The following is a 17163-nucleotide window of genomic DNA, read 5'->3' as shown; positions in this document are numbered from 1 at the left end:
GAGCAAGGAGTAGTACATTTCCAGGGCCTGCTCTCAGAAGCCAATGCCATGTTTCTTTGTCCTGGCCGTGGCTTCCACGATCATGATAACTTACCAATTAGTGTTCATTTGAACATGAGCAGTGTTGCCTAGTAGCCAACACTATCTTTCTCTGATATTCTGATGTCAGTGATCTCTAAGATAAAGGTTGGACAAGTGTCAGGTAAGTTAGGCGGTGATTACTGTTTTGGTCAAGAATATATGTGTTCAGGGGCTGGAGTAAGTGGGTAGGGCATTTGCCTTGCATGCAGCTGGCCCAGGCTCGATTCCCAGCATCCCATGTGGTCCCCAGAGCACCACTAGGAGTAATTCCTGAGTGCATGAGCCAGGAGTAACCTCTGTGCATTGCTGGATGTGACCCAAAAAGCAATATATATATACATATATATATATATATATATATATATATATATATATACAGTGTGTGCTTTTATCTGTGAAACATTGTATTTGGAAAGCAACAGAAGTGAGGCATGAAGTAGGTTTTCTGATAATTATTTATTAATTCCTGTGTACATGAATTAGAGTAGTTTAAACGCAGTTCAGTTACCAGCAAATAGCTGATTTCCTAGGCTGGGGCTAGAAGAAATAGTAGGAGGGGAAGGAAAATGCCAGAGCTCTAAGAAGAAACAGGGAAGACACAAAAGGACAGAAAGAAGAAGTAGTTTACTGACTATTTGAGTTTTATGTATTTTATTATCAATAATTAAGTTCTTACTGAAACTATCCCTGAAATGTAATCAACATCAAAAATAGCTGTATGAATTCGGTAACAATTTCCTAAAGCCATTTTTTGGAAACAATTATAAGCTAAAGATGTTGCAAAAATTGAGCTGGAGAGCTACTACAGTGGGTTGGGTCCTTGTATCGCATGGGCTTACCTGGGTTTGATCCCCAGTTCTGCCAGAAGTGATCTCTGAGCACAGAGCCAGAAGTAAGTCCTGGGCTCCTTGGTGTTGCTCAAAACAAACAAACAAAAAAGGTTGCAAAAAATAGTACAGAGAGCCTTTAACCTTTTAGATTCCACCAGTGAAACTACTACTAATAAGGAATGATGGCGAAAAGTGGGGAATTGGAATTAAACCAAATGCAGGGGGTGGAAATGGCATTGATATAATCTACAAGCCTTTATTCAGAGTTTACAATTTCCACCTGCATTTTTTTTTTTGGCTTTTTGGGTCATGCCCGTCTGCTCAGGGGTTACTCCTGACTCTCCACTCAGAAATTACTCTTCAAGTTGCTCAGGGACCGTTTAGTATGCCAGGGAATGAACCCAGGCGAACCAAGTGCAAAGCAAATGCCCTAGGCACTGTACTATTGCTCCTGCCCCTCCGCCTGCACTTTCGTGTGTAACTGTGTGTCAGACTAACAATCTGAGCCTTAAAAAGTATTCTATTTAAAAAAAATACTATTTAGACATTTTTATGCTAATTCTCAGTAGTGACCTGTTGCAACTCTATATTATAAAATATGGTTTTAATTTTCTTCCCTTGCCTATAGCATACTTGCTATACTAGACTAGAAAGTTCAAGATCAAGATACTGGCAGATTGGTTTGGTGAGGCCTGTCTTCCTGCCGTATAAATAACATTCTATAGGTAAGAACTTCAGGAACCTAGATCATGAGAGAGGAGGGGAGTAAGGGGAAGGAAGAAAGACGAGAGAGGGAAGAGAGCCATAGGTGTATTGTGCCCCTTCTTTTAAAGGCACTAAATGCATCATGAGGGCTCAAGTCTCATGATCTAATTACCTTCACAAGATATTTATCTTTGAACTACTACCACACTGGGAATTAGGACTTAAATATATGAGTTTGGGATGAATGCAACCATTGAGCCTTCAGCAATTATTTTAGATAAGTACTCTTGAGTCTCTCCTTTCTGTAATAAGACTACTAAAGTTGATCGCAATCACTTTAGAATCTGCCATAACAATTGATTTGTAAAAACTTAGTGCCAAAAATAAAAAATTGAATGGGACTTAATTTTGGTTTTTAAAAACTTTAGGGGCTGGAGCAATAGTACAGTGGGTAGGGCATTTGCCTTGCATACGGCCAACCCGGGTTCGATTCCCAGCATCCCATATGGTCCCCTGAGCACCGCCAGGAGTAATTCCTGAGTACACCAGGAATAACTCCTAGGTATTGTCGGGTGTGAGCCAAAAAGCAAAATAAATAAATAAATAAATAAAACTTTAATTTACCCCCCCACACAGGTTTTTTAATTTCAGTAAAATTTTTGCTGAAGGTGGGGTGATAATCCATTTCTAGCTGTTCTCTTTTTACATAAATTTGCATTTTTTAAGATCATCCAGTTTTTTTCCCTAACTTGAACTAGAATTATGTAGCATAGAGAGTCTATAAAATAGACTGTCAGATATCTTGTCATCAGTAGTAATAAAGGAATGAAATTGCCACTTTGTCACAAAATATGTTGGAGAATTAGGCAAAGAAGTCAGGAAACCTTGGCAGTCATTCAAAGACATGGGAACGTGGAACTTTGTGAATCTTGTTTGGAATAAGGAAAAGGAATTATAGAAAGATCCAGAGGACCCAGCTACATTTGATACCTTCCAGAATTACCATCAGACTTAGTGAATTTCTTTTTTTTTTTTGAAACAAATAATACCTATGTTATTTCTTTCACAGGGTTGATATGAGACTAGGGGCTAAATACTTTGATAGAGAATGTGAAGTGAACATGTAAATGGCAGTGTTACCAAGCTGCCCTAAGTGATGTACTGAATGCATGAATAATGTCGCTTTGGCTCTGCTCTCCTTTCTTGCGGGCTTTGCAAATAGACAGAGAGAAGTTATCCACTCAGAATGAGCATGCCCACATCTGTCAGAGAATAGGCACACTAGGTATCCAAAGAGAAAAGAAGCCTATACACAGGAAGGTAGGCAGTTCAGAAACAGCAGAAAATGTTTGTGTACAGAGACAAAAGATGAAACAGGAAGTCTTTCTCTACCTTGCCTTTGCTTGATTGCAGGCAGTTGTAATCCTGACTCTGCAGCCATGCACTGGCCAGTTTCTTAGGATAGTTCCTACGTGTGCCCTGATGTCGGGTTTGTTGCTGACCCTCATCATGTCTTACTTACTGTCAGTGTTTCAGTAAGTCTGAACTGTGGATTTACATTTGCAGCACCTGATAGGCAGAAAACTTTCACCAAGCAGTTGTCTAGGACGAGGGGAAAGCAAAATGAGGAATGTAATATAATGTTGTCACTTTACAAGGTCTAATAGATCCCTTGAATTTTCATCCTGTGTTCTAGGCCTAATATTGGACAGAAATGAGTTCATGGGTACTGTAAAATCTGATTTTGCCTCTTCACAATTATGTAGCACAGTATAATTTCTTGAGGTCTTTAACTTGTTTATTATTGTGAACAGGAAATGTAGTAAATGAAGGAAGTATTTTTTGTTTTCTTTCCAAATAAGAAAAAGTAGTCACTGTCATGTCACTGTCTTTTTGTTTTCTTTCCAAATAAGAAAAAGTAGTCACTGTCATGTCATTGTTCATCCATTTGCTCGAGTGGGCACCAGTAACATCTCCATTGTGAGACTTGTTACTGTTTTTGGCAAGACTGCCAAAATATTCAATTCAATATATTCTTTAGGAACCAAAGTAGTTGTTTAAGTTAAAACTGTAAAATTACAATGTTATACTTACTAGGGCAACAGTGATGTATCTTAAGAGAATCAGAGAAGTGACACATTTAAAATTTTTAGTTTGTTTCTATCTTCTATATTTTAGATGATCACTAATTATTTAAGATTATTTACATAATTCAGTTATCACCTAAAAAGCCTCAGAAAAAGTAAGTCTTAGCAGTATAAACGTAAGCAAGAATGCTAAACAGATAGCTAGTTCTCAAAGGATATTATGTGAAAATTGACTAATAATTTTTATGTTTAGATACATGGGAAATGAATATAAAATATTTTGTTCTCAGCATGCTTTCTGGACTACATATTTTTCTTTATTCTGAAAATACTTTTCATAATCAACTCTCTAATCTGTGAAGAAAAAACATCTGTAACAGATTTTTGTCTATTTTGTGACTTTTATGTTTAATGGATATCAATGAATATATTTGTTTAAGCCACCCCCTTCCTTCCTTCCTTCCTTCCTTCCTTCCTTCCTTCCTTCCTTCCTTCCTTCCTTCCTTCCTTCCTTCCTCTCTCCTTCCTTCCTTCCTTCCTTCCTTCCTCCCTCCCTCCCTCCCTCCCTCCCTCCCTCCCTCCCTTTCTTTCTTTCTTTCTTTCTTTCTTTCTTTCTTTCTTTCTTTCTTTCTTTCTTTCTTTCTTTCTTTCTTTCTTTCTTTCTTTCTTTCTTTCTTTCTTTCTTTCTTTCATCACTGTGAGATAGTTTCAAGCTTCCATGTTTGAGTTACAATCATACAGTAATCAGATACCCATCCCACCACCAGTGCACATTCCCCACCACCAATCTCCCCAGTATACCCCCCCCTTTTCCACCCTCCCCCTGCCTCCATGGAAGACAGTTTCACCCCAACTTTCTCTCTCTCTACTTTTGGGCATTATGGTTTGCAATATAGACACTGAGAGGTCATCATGTTTGGTCCTTTATGTACTTTCAGCACTCATCTCCCATCCCCCAAAAGTCCTCCAACCACATTGACTTAGTGCTCCCTTCTCTTACCTTCTCCCCCAGCTCATGAGACAGGCTTCCAAGTAAGGAATATTCCTGGCCCTTGTGTCTATTAACCTTGAAGCCACCCTTTTTCTTAAGGAGAAAGGAGAAACTGAATCTTCTTGACATCCCCACGCAGGTCATCACATCTACCACTATCTTACTATTTTAAGTCCATTCAAAACACTGAATTCAGCTAACCTGAAAAAGTTTTAAAGATGACCGATACTTTACTTGGGGTTATGGTCATTGTTATTTGAAGAGAGTGGACAGATTTAATGTAATCAAGCCAGAAGTTTGTATTCTGAATTATAATATGCTGCAATATGCTGTTTAGTAGATATTTAAAATATTTGTGTCAGCAGTAGAATGATATTATACTTTCCTTTCTCCTAAAATGGTTCTTACATTATGATGTAGAGCAACATGCAGGAATCTTTACAAAAATGTTTTTATGTGAAAACAGTCACTCTGTTTTTCACTTAGAAACATTTTTGCTCTATGCTAATGATGCATATAATTTTTAAGGGCTTTATTGCATTCCGGGAATACAGAATCTTGTTCTCCTATTTTTTTTTTACAGAATATTCAGTTAAATCTCTCCTAAGGCATTGCATCTAAAATTATAGGAAAATACTAAAGAACGTTTAGTACATGGTAGGAATAATAGACTACCAGGAGACTTCTCTGAGAAACTCAAATTGACCAAAAAGGTCTACATTTGCTGGACAAGAGTAATTTTCCAATGTGAACAACTGAGTCTAGCTAAGCTAGAGCTGAACTTGAAAAGAGTTACAGAACACCACTGAGATAGAGAAGGGGCCACCAAGCAAAGGATACTTGGAGGGCTTGCTCGGGATGGGAGATGCGCGCTGAAGGTAGACTATAGATGGAACATGATGGCCTCTTATTACCTGCAATTGCAAACCATAACATCCAAAAGGAAAGAGAGAGATAAAGGAAATGTGCCTGCCACAGAGGCAGGGGGGGTTCGGGACGGCAGGAGGGATACTGGGAACATTGGTGGTGGACAATGGACACCGGTGGAGGGACGGGTACTCGACAATTGTATGGCTGAAACGTAATCATGAAAGTGTGTAAGTCTATAATTGGATCTAACGGTATTTCATTAAAATAAAAAAAAAATTAAAAATAAAAAAATATTAAAAGAAGCAGAATGGCAGGAGACAATGCCTTGGTACCATGGGGTTAGAAAAGAGTTCTGCATAAGAACCCCTGAGACATCTTCAATGAACTGCTATGGAAAGGGAAAGTATACACATAGTGACAGAAGACATACATGACTTTCTCAATCTGGAAAGAGATAAGACAGGAGGAGAAACAAATAATTGCTTTTTTTGTTACAAAAAGAATTACTACTCTTATGGGATTTGCCACTGTAATTCTTGTCATTTATGGGCCCCAATTTTAAATTTGCTTGATTGGGTCCTGGTTCCTGTACTTCCAGGAAGGTGCTGGAAGCAAACAGTTCACTAAGATCAATGTGCTTTCCATATCAGCTACAAAGAATTCCTGAAAATTAAAGTTTAAACGGGGCTGTACTGACTAGTTCGCCTAAAAACACGGGGAAACCATCTCCAGCAGGAAATCATGGCTTCTGTCGGGAAGTATGAGCTCCAAAGAGAAACAGGACAAAGAATGTATTTCCAAGTTGACACAAACATGATGCTTTAAAATAATAAAAGTGATGGGTAATTTCTTGAGTTAATAATCTAATGCATAACTATATTCATGAAGAACTTGTGATCAAGAGAACGGTGACTAAAATTAAAACATTTTGAAATTTGTGTCCCTTAAGAGGAGTTGAAAAAGTCCTATATTCAGACAGCTAAGATAGCCAGTTAATATAGAATACATAACATTAAAGCTAATATGGGGGAAATCAGTGTGAATTTAAGAAAAAGCACAGTTCATATAAAGGATTACTATTGTGCTGATGACAAAGATTGTTTTATCTTATAAAAATATTATGTTTCTAAGGACAGACATGAACACATAATGTTAGAAAGTATAAAAGGAGCAAAGAAGCAGATATACAATCTAAATTTTTATTTTAGAGCTTGTTGAGGATTACTGTGAACATATAGTTTGTTGCATTGGAAAGATTTAATATTTTCATTCTAAATAGTGATAGAACAGCAGGATAAATGAACAAATCTACAGTATAACCAACAAAATTAATATAATGGACTTGTAAAACAACTCAAGCATATATTTTTTCAGGTACATTGAACATTTATAAAAAATGGATCACATACCTGATCATTATGTGTCTCATAAAATTTAAACTGCTGGTTTAGAAAAATTATATTATTTTGTCACAGGGAAATACAAATTATTAATTGATATAACACACAATTAAACACCAACATACACTTGAACATTTGAAATGATGCTTTAAAATAACGTAGGGCCAAAAAACAAGTTAGAGCAAAAATTTGAAGGAGATCTGTATGATCCAGGAACAACTGTATTAATTAATAATTGATTTAATGATGTACAAGAATACTAGACTCATAAAGTGAATTTTAACTTTAAGTAAAAATAGCTTACACCATGAACTAATAGGCCATAAAGATCTAATGAAGGATTAAAGTAAGAAACTTCTGAAAACAGAGAAATTGGCAACTTTTCTCATTAAAGTAGTGGGGCCAAATATAGAAGAGCATCCATCGGAATGGATAAAAATCATTCCATCAGAATACTTTCTCTGACAGCTTGCTACAAATAAGATTGTTTTGTTCCAAGTAACAAATTTGGGGATGTATATGCAACTGATACAGTGGAGACTACAAAGAAATATAGACAAAAGTCATGAAGAGGTTATTAACAGGAAAGAAGAATGATTAATACATATTTGAAAGATATTGTTAGATAGAATCATGAGAGAATTGAAAAGAGGATTTTTCGAGATGTATTTCTCTGTTCTTCATATTGTCATTTAGCTTGGCTTGTGGATTCTTTTATAAAGTGACAAATGCACTCTACTGGCTGTCACATCCCTCCTTTGCATCCAGGACATATATCAGTCATCATTCTGAGTGCCCAGCCATTTCTTAGAATTCTCAGTAACTCTTTTATAACCTTTTCCAAATAGATTGTTCTTTACACATGAAATTTCTTTTCCTCTCTTGGGTAAGTTGATCTGAGAATTTCAGTTAAAAGAGTTCTCTGATAAAGGAGCCAAATACAGGGCAAGAGAAAATGGAATATCATTCAGAAAAATGTTTTCTAGTAGCCAAATTTGACAAAGAAATAAAATTCGAAAAACAGGTACAATGAATTTTGATAGCATATATTATGAAGCATTTCTGGGTATAGTTGGTATAAAAAAAGAATCTTTTATATTCTTATTTTTTCATAAAATTTTGCAATCCATTGTGTGTTTGTAGCACTTTTCAGCTTAGAGGTTAAATTTTCATTGCAAGTACTTGACATGTATTTAAATATATAGTTTACAAAGTAGATTCTTATATCTTCATTCTTAATTCATTTTAATTCTAAAATTTCATAATTCAAAATTAAAGTTAAAGATGAAAATGTGATTATGTTGGCTACATTTCATTTCCCAATCACCACATTTGCTGACTCATGATTACCATATTGGTCTGTAGATGTTTAGAAAATTCAAGGAAACAAATCTTCATTGGATTTTAGGCTTCAAGATTATCAAGTTGGAAAGCATGCTAGGAATATAATCCCAAATAGAATATGATGAAGTGTTAAAAGTCTTTGATAGAAAGACTAAGGGCTTAGGAAGTTGCAGAAACACCCACTGCTTGATACATTCTTCTCCACTTTGAAATCGAGGTGGTGGCAATGAGTTGTTGAGTGTGTGGAAATGGAGTGTCTTGCTTTAGAAAGGTGTGTGTGTTCTTCCTGCAGGCACGGGACCCGCTGTGCGGGAGAAGTGGCCGCCGCAGCAAACAACTCCCACTGCACAGTTGGAATTGCTTTCAATGCCAAGATCGGAGGTATGGGAAACAAACTTATGCCGATATCAGAATGAACCAAGAGATTTATGTTCACTGGTTTCCAGAACCCTTTTTGAACTAAATACTGGCATATATTTGCCTAATAATGTTCGACTGTGGCTGACAGCAAAATGACCATGTTAACATCTGTTATTAAATTCAGTTAAAGACTTCTGATGCGTACCCTTCTGTGTTACAAACAGAGACATTTCTTTCAAACAGGCACGAAAAACATGTCCACTAATGAGATGGCTTGCTGACATCTGTACTGAACTTTTCAGTTGGTGCCTAGCTCAGGAAGGGCTGATAGTATAAACACCCGGCAGTAATATCTCTGTGGAAAAGAGCATCTTGAAATAATGTCAAGGCAGATTTTTTTTCTTTACCTTGGGCTTTACATAAAGTTGTTTTAATTGCAAGTCAGTGGTAAATGGCTGGACTTTCCTTTCATAGACCAATCATGTAGAGATACTGTTGCTGTTAGCAATTTATACATGTATATACACACACGGACTCAAATGTGTAGAAATATATACAAGGACTCAAGCAAAGCAGGATGGGCATTAATAGATGCAAACACTTACACTCCCAGTTACCCTGTAGCCTGTTGCCACAACCATAAGCAGGTGGAAGGAAACATCGGAAGAGTTTATATAAATCCTAGTGGCCAAATGCATTTGGGGAAAGGCAGTGTTCCTTGGGTGTTTATTTTTTGTTTGGCAGGGAGTTTGCTTGGGCCACTCCTGTTGGTATTGAGTGTTGAGTATGGGTTCAATGGACCATAGGGGGTGCTCGGGATCAGATCCACTGGGCTGGCTACATGCAAGGCAAGCACTTAGCCCCTGCACTCTCTCTCCAGATAGATAGATAGATAGATAGATAGATAGATAGATAGATAGATAGATAGAGGTATAGATATATAAAGATAATATGATAATGTGACAAAATGTTAACAGATGTCAGTATTGTAGCAATGTTATTATCATCTTTACATGTTATTTTTATATGCTTGCAAGTTTCAAAATTAAAAGTTAAATATTTTTAGGAATAATCTTATTGAATTATGGCAAAGTCTTGGCCTTGGATTACAAAATTGAGATGAGCAAACAGTGGCAGAGAGGGAAAGAATGAAGAGATGGACTAGAAGTCACGTAAGGAAAGTGGTGGAGGATTTTGGTTACCAAGGTGGAAGTGGGGTGCAGTAACTATCAAGACCATCCATGTTAAAACTATTGTAAACATGTTACCTAAATTATAATTTTAAAAAGAGCTAAACATTTTTAAAATCACAAAGAGGATATGGTTTCTTCAAGTATTTTTTTCGCTTCAAGTATTCTTGAATTTTTCTGGCTGGAGCGATAATCCTGAGCTTAAGGCAGTTGCCTCGCATGTGACCACCCCAGGTTGATCTGCAGCATCATGAATCTGCCCCCAGCATCCCTAGGAATATCTCTGGAGCACCAGAGGATATGGGCCCCAGATAAAAGCAAAAGACATGTTTTCTTATTGAAAAATTCTTTCCCAAAGCACATAGTCTATACTAATTTGGAATTTTATTATTTAACTCTGCTAGTTAGTCAAAAATTCTATTAAGTAATCAATCGAAATGTGAAATCTGGGCCAAAGCAGTAGTACAGCAGGGAAAGCATTTATCTTGCAAACAGCTGACCTGAGTTTGATATTCTGCATCCTACATGTTCCCCTGAGTCTGCCAGGTATGATTCCTGAGTGCCGAGCAAGGAGTAATACCTGAGCCAGAAGGTTGTGGCCCCATTACAACAAAAACAAAAAGCTAGAAAAAAAATTTAATTTTTCAAAAATGTGAAATCTTTGTAGATAAGTGCCATCTTAAGTAATAATCGTGCATGCTAAAGATATAATTTTAAATTATCTGGTGTCTAAGTGGTATTTAACTTAAGCTGAAGGAATTTAAAGATTCACTGCTTTTTCAAGGTGGTTTGTCTTTACTGTGATTGTGAATCTCCAAAACAATAGGGAAGTCTGGCATTTGACATATAGCTTATTTTTTTATTAGAATTCATTTTTTTTGCAAATTAAGGTTATTAATACATTCTTCAGTGTCTGGCAGAAATATACATCAGTGGAGATTAATGCCTGAATATGGTTAAAATCCCTTGAGAATTGTTTGGTGTGTAACATGCATTCTCACTTGTTATTTTATTTCTGAAATAACTTGGCAAAGAAGTAGGATTTTATGTTCACATCATTTTTGCAAATTAGGAAATAATACTCAGAGATGAAGTTAAACCAACCTAACTCGGCACCTCTCCAACTCTTGCAAGCTGGCTGAGGTCAGAATGTTTGATACCAATTATGAACACAAGTTAGCTCGCGAAGAGAAATTTGTCTGAGCCTCCCTTTGTTGAGTGCTCAGGATAGAAAAAGGAGAGGGGAGAGTTTGTGGGAAGTTGCAAAGGTAGCAAATTGATTAAAGAGAGGATTTTAAAGACATGGCACTCTGTTGCATGCAATATAACTTCCTTTTTCCCTAAGGAAGCTTCAAGAAAGTCTGCGTTATCCTTTTCTGGAGGACAGCGTGTTTGCCTAGATAAACAAAGTTTCTTTCCCTCAAACTGCTCAAAGTGTCATATGGCACAGGCGATTTGGGTGTTGTAAAGTGAGGTCTTTGTAATCATCCACTTCCCCTTTGTGTCTTGAAGGAGTCCGAATGTTGGATGGAGATGTCACTGACATGGTTGAAGCGAAATCAGTGAGCTTCAACCCCCAGCATGTGCACATTTATAGTGCAAGCTGGGGCCCAGATGACGATGGCAAGACTGTGGACGGACCTGCTCCGCTCACCCGCCAGGCCTTTGAAAATGGGGTTAGAATGGTAAGTTGTGGAAGTACCTTGGTTCACAGTGTGGCATTTGATGATGATAATCCTGTGAAGTCATCTTTGTAACTGGAGTTTTCACTCCTTTAGTATATCATTCTGCAGACTCTATAAAGAGAGACATAGGTAGGCTAAAATAATGGGCTAACACAAAGATGCGGGATATTATGAAGTGTGTATTATATCTGTTCTGCAAGTAATTGGGGATAAGAACTTGTTCCCACTGATGGGAAGGAGTTATTGGAATGCTTAGGTTTCTTCAAAGGAAATAGACTCACTATTATGTTAACTTTGCATTTGGAACAAGAAATGCTTGAAACTGAGAGATTTATGAGAAGTGGAGATACTAGAATTTCCCAGCCAGTATTGATAGATTTTCCAGAAATACCCTTCTGCAGGACTAGAGCGATAGCACAGCGGGTAGGGCGTTTGTTTGCCTTGCACACGGCCAAACCTGGGTTCGATTCCTCCACCCCTCTCTGAGAGCCCAGCAAGCTACCGAGAGTATCCCACCCACAGGACAGAGCCTGGCAAGCTACCCGTGGCGTATTCGATATGCCAAAAACAGTAACAACAAGTCTCATAGCGGAGACATTACTGGTGCCCGCTTGAGCAAATCGACGAACAATGGGAGGACAGTGCTACAGTGCAGTGCTACCCTTCTGCATACCCTTTCCTAATCCTCCCTTTATCCTGGGACAGTAATATTTTTATGCTGACTTCCCAGCTCCCTAACCAGGTAGCTTAACCCATCATTTTCTATGATTTTACTAAGAAATACCCTAAAACTGAGCACATAATTTAATGTAATATAATGTCTATTATAAATTGTATACATCCTAAATCCTGCCTTAATATAAATTTTAAAAATGCTACTTTAATCTTGGAAAGAGAGAGCGCCAATCTGAAGCAATTCCTTTCCCTTTGTTACTCATAATGGACCACCACTTATTTTAGGTCAGGTCTGCTCGAACCTCAGCATCCCTTTTCGTGCTCACCTTTCAATTTTTTTGTAATGGAAGCAGATATACTTTTTCTGCCATCAGTGTATACTGCTTTTGGTGTCTATCCTGTTACATTACTGCCAAATCTTAATTAACTTAAAATGTTACTTCTTTCTACTACTAATACTCAAGTTTCTCACTACCCAAACTAGAGTTCATGTACCCCTTCCTTGTTTTCCCTCTGCTCTGTATTCTCACCGCAAATGCATTTATTTCTTATCATAATGTGCTTGTTACCACAGTTAATTTTGCATGTTTCCCTCACCCAATGTTAAGTGCCTTGAGAGCAGAACTTGTGCTCGGCTGCTTTTTATGGGCATTGCACACCCCGTAGAGTCCATTGAACTAGTTACTTCGTAAATGTTTGTTGAATTTAATTAAATTTACTACAGAGTGTGCTAACCACAGGTTGTTATATATTCAGGCCAGATTTGGAGTCATGGAATGCATGCATCTGGTTAATGTAATGTTGTAGCTGGAGTACTCATAGTAATGATTCTTCCACTTTTGTGCGATCGGTGTTTCAAATAAAAAGTTTGAGTGAAGCTATTTCCTGGTTATTTGGAAATAGTGGGAGGGTCGGTGGGGACATATATCTTTCTTATGACACTTTCTGAAAGGGACACTCAGGTTTCGTTGAGCCATACTTTCTAGCATTTTATAGAGTCTTTTATAAAATTCTAGGATAATGTTTTAAATTATTGCTTGGAATTTTCCTTTTAGTGTATCTGAACACCAAATGAATATATTCTAAATAATCTGTTGATCTCATTATCAAACCCCTGAACTGTGGATTTCTATTCTTTCTCTTTCTGTGCCAGCAGTAGAATGATTATTCAGTTTAAATAAGTCAAGCTTGGTCCATATTTAATTTTTAATTTGCATGTGTATATATGACCCTTAATATTACAGAGAACAATCTGGAATATCGTATTACTATAATAAACATTAGTAATGTATGTAACATTATGTGTAATAGACTTGACAGCAATGCACTGCCATGTAAACATGTAAAAAGAATCATCTGTGTTCAATAGATTCCATGTCCACTGAATCAGATGATACTATCTAGTTCCTTTCAGTTGTATTTTTGGTAGGTACTCTTACTTTTGGTGGAAATCTTAAGTGAAATTCAAGATGTAAGCAATTTTTTTAATGTGGTGCTCTAATTGAAGGGGAAAAACTAAAATGAAAATAAAGGTCCTCAAAGAAAGTTACTCAGACTTAGAAAATGATTATATTTAGAAATAAATTAATTTTTAGAATAATTATAGCCATTATTAATTATAAAGGTGACCCAAACACTATAATAAATCACACAGTAAAAACAAAATGAAAAATAGATTTTCCATCCACTGAGATAAAAACATGTAGAAAGTATGGGCTATATCTTTCCATTCTCCTATTTCATATACATATATATAATTGAAATCATATGCCTCTATCATGGAACTTTTTTTTGTCTAGCAGTATATATCGACACCCTTCTCTGGCCATCCATAAGCAAAAGTTCATTAATTTTAATATTTCTAAAGTTTAAGAGTATGGAGATACCATTGTGGAGCTTTTACAGTTTTACTTTGAAAAAGGGAGTTTATTTTTTTAATGAGTCATTTACTTTTAGAATTAAGGGAATAACAGAAGTCTTCAGGAGAACAGAATATTCTCTTGATGTTGCTCACCAGCTACAGGAAAGCGGTAGTGACCCGTTGAGTTTGTTGATAAGATCAACAGAAGAGGAGCTTGATGCGACGAATACACATAGACTTTCTTGTAACATGCATAGCAATCACCATGAAGATATGAAGTTCCAAATTATTACATTATAAAATAAGCATAAAATATGCATTATTATGCATTGAGAATGTATCCTTTGCTGCTCTCTGACTGTATATGGGTCAGATTGCCTGCCTGCTTCCATGTCCTCATGGAAGATAGGGCACTCTTAGTACTACAGACTTGGTGGGGGTGTTAAGTGAGATGATAATGCATATAGAGCAGTTGACACAATCTTTTGGATTTAACAGGCTCTCAACAAATAAATTATGTATAACATCTTTTCTTTCAGAAAAAAAGTAAAAGATAATATCTTTCTAAGAAAAACCTCAGGCGAGGGCTGGAGTGATAGCACAGCGGCTAGGGCATTTTTGCCTTGCATGCGGCTGACCTGGGTTCGATTCCCAGCATCCCATATGGTCCCCTGAGCACCGTCAGGGGTAATTCCTGAGTGCAGAGCCAGGAGGAAACCCCTGTGCATCGTTGGGTGTGACCAAAAAAGTTAAAAAAAAAAAAAGAAAAAGAAAAGCCTCATGTTTGAGTCCCCAATTGTTATCTCCTGAACCTTTTTCATATTGTGAAGTGCCAGATGATTCCGCTGACTTGCCTGTATTGGTGGATTAAAAGCTGTGTGTAGGGCCAGAAAGGTAGTGTCCATGAGTAAACTACGATGTGTGGCCCCATTAGCTCTACCTGGTGAATATATCAGACCCTCCACAGCACAGCTTGGGTTGGGCCCTGTAAGAGCTAATAATAATATACAAAACACAGCATAGACTTTCTGATTCTGTAATAATGTCATTTATTTTATTATTCTGTGTACATTTGCTTCAACTTTACTGACTCTTAATAAGCTCATCTTTGTTTCATTGAGATAACCTCTCAGTATGCAAATGCATTTCAGTTATTCATGTTTGAAGTCTTGGATTTGATTTTGATTTTCCCCACGTGGTATTTTTCTGAACACCTATCTAAATGTGGACCAAGGAGATTGCCCAGTGAGTAAGTGCTTTCCTTGCACGCAGCCGACGTGGGTTCCATCCTCGGCACTGCATGTAGTCCCCTTGGACAAAGGGGGTGGTCCCTGAGCACAGAGGTGAAAATAAGCTCTGAGCACAGCCAGCCAAACCAAAGTAAATAAATAAAATTTAGGAAAAAATATATAGCAATTCAGTGTTTCAAAAACTCCATATTAGTTTTTATAGAAAAAAAGAGCCCTTTCTCTTCTCTGTTATTAGATTTCCAATGAATCAGCGAACTTTATAGCTCTTTTTTGTTTTGTTTTGTTTTTGTTTTTTGGCCATGCTGGCAATGCTTAGGGGGTTCGTCTTTGTGCTCAGGGATCACTCGTCACAGCGTTCATTATATTATTTTCTGTATTACCCTGAGTTGTGTTCTTTATGTAAAACACATTGCCAAGCATATATGAAATAACTAGATAAATATTTCATATGTAAAGATAAATTATAGTGTAGATTGCAGTAAGGAAATATGGGACTGAGGAGATGGTACAGGAAGGCAAGCACTTGCCTTGCATGCAACTGCATTGGCTCTGACCCTGGTTTGAATCTCTGAGCACCACCAGGAGTTACTCCAGAGCCAGAGACAAGGAAAGACCCTGAGCAAAACTGGATGTGACCCTAAACATTACCCCAAATTAATCACTTTTAAAAATAATTTAAAAATAAGTGAATTATTGGCTAAATGCTTTAGTTATGGGGGAAAAAGAATGAAATAATTGCTTCAGGCAGCTGGATGAAAACCTATTTGTCAGCATTGTCCCTTTAGCCCACGAGGATTTAACTACTCTCTTTCCACAAAAATAAAATGTTATTCTTTCAATTGAGTTTAGTGAATCCCTAGTTTTTCTATACTTTAAATAAAGGAATAAAGAAAGATGGCTCTGTCAGGAAGACAGGGAACATGCACAGAAGCAAGAGTATCTTTTGAGCTAAGGACTAGGGGCAAAGGGAGTTTTCTTAAAGGGTGTGATGACTTAAATGGAGACACGAATGGTAAGATGGCAGTCAGGTGCAGAAATTAGGAATGAATATTCTATGTGGGAGGAACAGTGAGTAGGGCATTTGCCTTGCACACGGGTGACCTGGGCTTGATTCCCAGCATCCCATATGGTCCCCCGAGCACTGCCAGGAGTAATTCCTGAGTGCATGAGCCAGGGGCAAACCCTAAGCATCACAGGGTGTGACCCAAAAAGCAAAGAAAAAAAAGAAGGAGCAGCAAGAGCGAAGCACCCCAATAGAAGATGCCTTGGGAGTGTTTCTAGAACAGAATGGAGCAATAGGGAAGCACAGTGAGCAGGGAGGGGGTAAGTTTAAGACCCAGGGGCCAGCTCAGGAGGACTTTCTTCACCATGGGAGGTGTTTGTTTCTTATTCTGTTTCAACACCACTATGGATTTTCATTCACAGTGGTAACCTGGGGGGGTCCACAGTTTTCAAAGATCTCTGTTGAGAAGGGAAGGAACTGTGTGTGGAGCAAAGTATGGAGAGCTGGAGAGTGAGGGTTGAAGAATGAAGCAGTAAAGAGTTCGGCTGGGATGGCAGCAGTGTCAAGACACCTGATCATGGGTGGCAGCTACAGCCGTACCACCCTGAATGTGCCCGTCTGAAATCGTGGGTGGAAAGAGAGACAAATATCAGCATTAAAAATTTTTACAGAGGAAATGAATTTTGCTCAGGGAGTGCAGGTATCGACTGCATTCGTTTGTTTCATTTTCACTTGACAATCAAAAAACGTCACAAATACTGAACTTCAAAAATGTTCCCTATTTGTTTACTGTAAGATAAGCATTTGGCTCAGTAGAACGTAACACTGTTT

At 37.5% G+C, this 17163-nt stretch overlaps 1 protein-coding gene across 1 annotated transcript in view; it reads left to right on the top strand.

Annotated features, from left to right (window-relative positions):
• Nucleotides 1-17163, top strand: part of PCSK5 (proprotein convertase subtilisin/kexin type 5) — a 320193-nt gene that overhangs the window by 166497 nt on the left and 136533 nt on the right. The window contains exons 6-7 of the mRNA XM_055119708.1: nucleotides 8601-8689; nucleotides 11371-11543. Of these exons, the coding sequence (XP_054975683.1) occupies nucleotides 8601-8689; nucleotides 11371-11543 (262 nt within the window). The remainder of the gene's footprint in view (nucleotides 1-8600; nucleotides 8690-11370; nucleotides 11544-17163) is intronic.

Source organism: Sorex araneus, chromosome 1 (assembly GCF_027595985.1).
Source record: "Sorex araneus isolate mSorAra2 chromosome 1, mSorAra2.pri, whole genome shotgun sequence".
In the NCBI taxonomy this organism is placed as follows: domain Eukaryota; kingdom Metazoa; phylum Chordata; class Mammalia; order Eulipotyphla; family Soricidae; genus Sorex; species Sorex araneus.
Note: the sequence above shows the minus strand (reverse complement) of the source record. Positions and strands in the feature narration are given on the sequence as shown.